This window comes from Carassius auratus, chromosome 2 (genome assembly GCF_003368295.1).
Source record: "Carassius auratus strain Wakin chromosome 2, ASM336829v1, whole genome shotgun sequence".
NCBI classification, from domain to species: Eukaryota; Metazoa; Chordata; class Actinopteri; order Cypriniformes; family Cyprinidae; genus Carassius; species Carassius auratus.
This window is the reverse complement of record NC_039244.1, coordinates 8,372,696-8,377,089: the sequence shown is the minus strand read 5'-3', so window position 1 is coordinate 8,377,089 and position 4,394 is coordinate 8,372,696. Positions and strand designations below refer to the sequence as shown.

Here is a 4,394-nt window from a genome sequence, read left to right as displayed (position 1 = left end):
AAAAATAAAAACCTTTCTTAAAAAGGCAAAATAATGCATGCACGTTTTCTTAATATGACAAAAAATACTGTACCATGCAAAGAAATAGTCCCACAAAGTTAACAAAACCTTGATAAAACGTTGTCTAGTCTGCTTTAGTAAATAGTTTTATGTGAAATATGTCTAAGTAAATTTTACATTGTGCATAACACTTTTAGCCTTGGCCATATTCCCAAAATAAAAAAGCTTTTAAGATGTTATAGATCAAGTAAGACCATACAAAAAAATGTTGGGTCTTGAATCAAAACTACTAAAGAGGGCAGTCACACCCTGGCAATGTAGAATACCTTCCACTTGAGGAATGAGTTGATTTGTGGGAAACAAATATGTCAATGAGCCATTTTACTTCTGCAGAAAGATACATTTATTGTATTCTGTATAGCTAATAGCTCAGAAATGTTGCTCTGGTTTATGCAAGAACAAAAGCTGTTGAAAAGATGTTAAAAGAAATACATGAATCATTAACATATCATATCATATAAGTACAGACAGCAGACTTCACCTCTTCTACAATGTTCAATGAGCAAACCACTAGCTAATGTGATGAGATTCTCAGAGAACAATGCAATGTGAAACAATGTGAACAATGTCAAAGTTAATTTTCAATCCATAGATGTGATCCAGAAAATGGTGAGATTATTGCCCTCTATCTTTGTATTTACTGAATATCCCATCTGATAGGTGATTTCACTGTAAACACAGAGAATGGGAAATATTTTCCTTTCCATTTTTTTAAACACAAACCCTAGTCACTGAGAACACAGATGTACACTGCATATTATGGAGGAATATTCAGCAGACAAAAACAATTATAATAATAAATAAAAATGGCATCACATGAAATTACAGTGCAAGCGCAAAGTAGGAACAGATTATTTAGGTTTGTATCCATGATTAAATCCTAATCCATGAATCTGCCATATCTCTTCTGCATGTTGGGCAGGGCAGTCTCGCCTCCATCCTCCCAAGTGCGTTTCAGAAACCCATTGCTTTTCTGGTTTTCCAACCAGTCAGGCCTGCCCACTCTGCGCATAAACCCCCCATATCTCTTGTGCAGGTCTCTCCCTGCCTCCCCTAGACCACTGTTCTCCTGTACACTCCTCAGGAATCCCCTATAGCGCTTGACCATGTCCCCATCATGCTGCTCATCTGATTTTGAGGTGGGACCGTCCCTAAGGATCTCTCTCAGCTGCTCCACCAGTTGGTCTTCGGCTCCACCTTCTGGCTTGTCCTTCTTCATAAAGCCTCCATATTTCTTACTCATGGCCTCTGTGATGTCACTCTCAGCTGGAGCTCTTGTGCCGATCTCTGCTGCTTTCTTAATCATGAAGCCCCCATAACGCTTCATGAAGCCACCATATTTTTTGGCGAGAAGATGGTCTGCACTCTCTTCATCTTGTTTAAGGTTGTCCATTGCAAGGCGATCCTTTTGACTGATGATGTTTTTGCAGATTTCTACTTGTCTAGAGTCCACTGTTCCTTCACACTGTAATGAGCAGGTCTATGGGAGACATGAATTACCAATCAATGCAATGAAACAATTGGTCCACTAGAGGGCACACATGTTCATTCTGTTGGCGTCCAATGCAGTTCCATATTAAAGACTGCTGATTACAACTAACAGTTTAAACAGTGGAAAATGGTGTCAGTTTGTCACTTGGCAACACAAGATTTGTCTCAAAATGACACAATGTAAATGTGTAATTACAAATATATTTACATAAATTACATTCAAGTTTAAATAGAAATTACAATATATTTTAGTTTACCTTAAATGCTAGTACACTCTGCATTACACTTACCATATTACAAAGACAATAGAGGTAATTATAAAATAAAAAAATAACTTATGTTAAATAACACTGTGAACTTCAGCTTCAGTTTTAATATAAATTTAAACTATAATACATTTTCACTTAATTGCAATTAACATGCAGACATTTGTAAATCTACATGTTACTGTAAATAAAAATTGTTAAGACTGATATACAGTATAGAGGGGAATGGGGCTAGTTGTCACACAATTCTTTAAAAGGATAGCTTCAGGTTTTGAAAGTCAATTTTTGTTAAGTATGGACTACAAAAAAAAAAAAAAAAAAAAAAAAAATCAATTGAACATTTTATTCCATTTTTTATTTCTCCAGGAAAATGAAAATACATATCATCTCACAAATATCCAACCATTTTGTCTCACTAAGGGGTAAGTTATCATAATAGAACCTGCCATTTAGTAAAATAATTACGAAACCACAAATTTATATTTAATAGATTGCATGTAATTTTTTACTTAAATCGTATCTCCAACCTGACTTTTGACTATGAAAAATAGCCTACACAGTGTAAACTTTTACACAATTATTAGTTGACTTTTGCCTGAACACACACACACACACACACACACACATATATATATGGAGAGAGAGAGAGAGAGAGAGAGATGAAATGAAATGAAACTCACCAGTTTGTCGATCTCTGTCTGTTGACGGAGCAGCCGGAAAACGCAGAGCGCGCAGTCTCTGCCGCATTCAGCGCGAACCATCAGCACGAGACATGCGCTCAAAACCAGACTCCACCAGTTCACAGTTAACGCCATGGGCTGCAAACAAGCATTTAACATTTACTTACATAATGAAAATGTAAATCAATCTTTGGCCGAGTCTTAACCATAGAACCATAAATAAACCAAACAAACTATCCAGTGTATAAAATTATTAGTTAATCATTTTATTATGGTACTTTTTAAATTCGGCACACAGTTTTTCTACATTAGTTTACCTGTTTACAGTAGCTTTCTTTGGCAGCGTCCACTGTATTGCTGAATATGGTGGACAGCTTCTCACAGGGAGCAAAAATAAAAAATTTTTTTATCAAAGTCAGTCGTGTAGGGAGTCTTTGGTTAAGTATCTTGTATCTCACAACACGACGATAAACCCCACATCTGCTCTGTTCAGAAACGACCGTCACAACTTTAAGTAGCATCCCCTTTCGACACCACGCCGTTTGCAATCTGACGTCAGCAGAAAGCTTCAGGCATGGAGTGACGAAAGAATTAATTAATGTGTGATAATTCTCGATTCTTGAATAATACAGTAGCCCAAACTAGTTTCGAGTGATTTCAAGTGTGTGTGTGTGTGTGTGTGTGTGTGTGTGTGTGTGTGTGTTTATTTATTTATTTATTTTTGTAGTTTGTGCTGCAAGTTGATGTCATGCTGAGCAATGTAATGCTATGGAGTCAATTTTGCTACTGTTTTAAATTAAACATGATGTAGGCTACTGCCCCACGTTGACTATCATTTAAAAAGAAAAGAGCAGATTCAGACAACAAAGGAACAGTACTGTAGCTCATTGCTATGAAAAGTGTTCAGCTGCCAAGCTGTCTTTTTTTTTTTTTTTTCATAATGTCTAATACAATCAAAGTAGACAGCATACCTTTTAAGATAGAAAAAAGTGTTCAACAAAATAATAGACTAACATATTTTTTTCCTAAAACTGGCTGAATATACTTTTGAAAATAAATGTTTCAAAAGGGTGTCACAATTCCATAAAATAACCATTGCTGGTTCCCAAAGACCCTTTCAGTGAACAGTTTGTAGGAGTTCCATAGAAGAACCAGGAGTGTGTTCAATCTAACTACCTAATCTGTGTTTTTTACTTAGCATGTGCAGTTTATTAATATCAGTGTCATCATGACTGCTCTATCGGATGTCATTGTTTTGCATGCAGTAAAATCCAATAGTTTAAATTACTTACAGTCATGGCCAAAAATATATAATGAAAGGTTAGATTATTGTGATTAAAAAATAAAATAAAAGAAACGAAGGATTAACAATGCAGATTCATTTTCACAGACTTCTTTGATCATATTTACCAAGGGTGCCGATATTTTTGGCCATGAGTTTATATATACTAAGTTACTGTTATACTTAATTGGTTTTATTAAGTTATAGCTTATTTTAAAAGGGTCCTGTTATGCTCCTTTACCATTTCTTGAATTTGTTGGGGGTGTTCTAGAATATGCGCTAATGCTTGGTGTTTCTACAAATGCTTAATTTTTTTTTAACATAATTAAATTTTCTCCCCGGCCTTGCACAAATGGCTCGATTAAATTACGGGTTTGATGAAGGATCGTCTTCCATAAAAACTTAATGTGATGCGATAGGTTAGCTATCCCAGTGCGTTGTGATTGGCGATCAGTTTAGACAGCGTTTCAGTACTGCCCTGCACCTTGTCAAAGCAGCAAGTTCCATTCTCTCTGGTATAGTTAAGGATGGAGTCAATATAACTATATAAATTTAAGCTGGATTCAGACCCAGAAAGTACTGAACAATAGGATCGTGCAGAGCCTTTGCAGGCAT

At 35.8% G+C, this 4,394-nt stretch overlaps 1 protein-coding gene across 1 annotated transcript; it reads right to left on the bottom strand.

Annotated features, from left to right (window-relative positions):
* Positions 1-393: 393 nt before the first annotated feature.
* LOC113110607 (proenkephalin-A) lies at positions 394-3,033 on the bottom strand. The gene is made up of 3 exons (XM_026274722.1): positions 2,815-3,033; positions 2,498-2,635; positions 394-1,540 (listed from the first exon to the last, which is right to left on the bottom strand). Exons 1-3 carry the CDS (start codon positions 3,016-3,018, stop codon positions 941-943), a joined length of 942 nt encoding a protein of 313 aa, XP_026130507.1. The 5' UTR covers positions 3,019-3,033; the 3' UTR covers positions 394-940.
* Positions 3,034-4,394: the final 1,361 nt, after the last annotated feature.

What these genes read in the sequence shown, in the direction of transcription:
- LOC113110607 (XM_026274722.1), bottom strand. Translation starts at nt 3,018, where the DNA reads ATGCTACTTAAAGTTGTGACGGTCGTTTCTGAACAGAGCAGATGTGGG. An exon ending in AAGAAAGCTACTGTAAACAG is followed by an intron (nt 2,636 to 2,814) that starts GTAAACTAATGT and finishes GCTTGTTTGCAG; the next exon opens with CCCATGGCGTTAACTGTGAA. An exon ending in AGACAGAGATCGACAAACTG is followed by an intron (nt 1,541 to 2,497) that starts GTGAGTTTCATT and finishes TGTCTCCCATAG; the next exon opens with ACCTGCTCATTACAGTGTGA.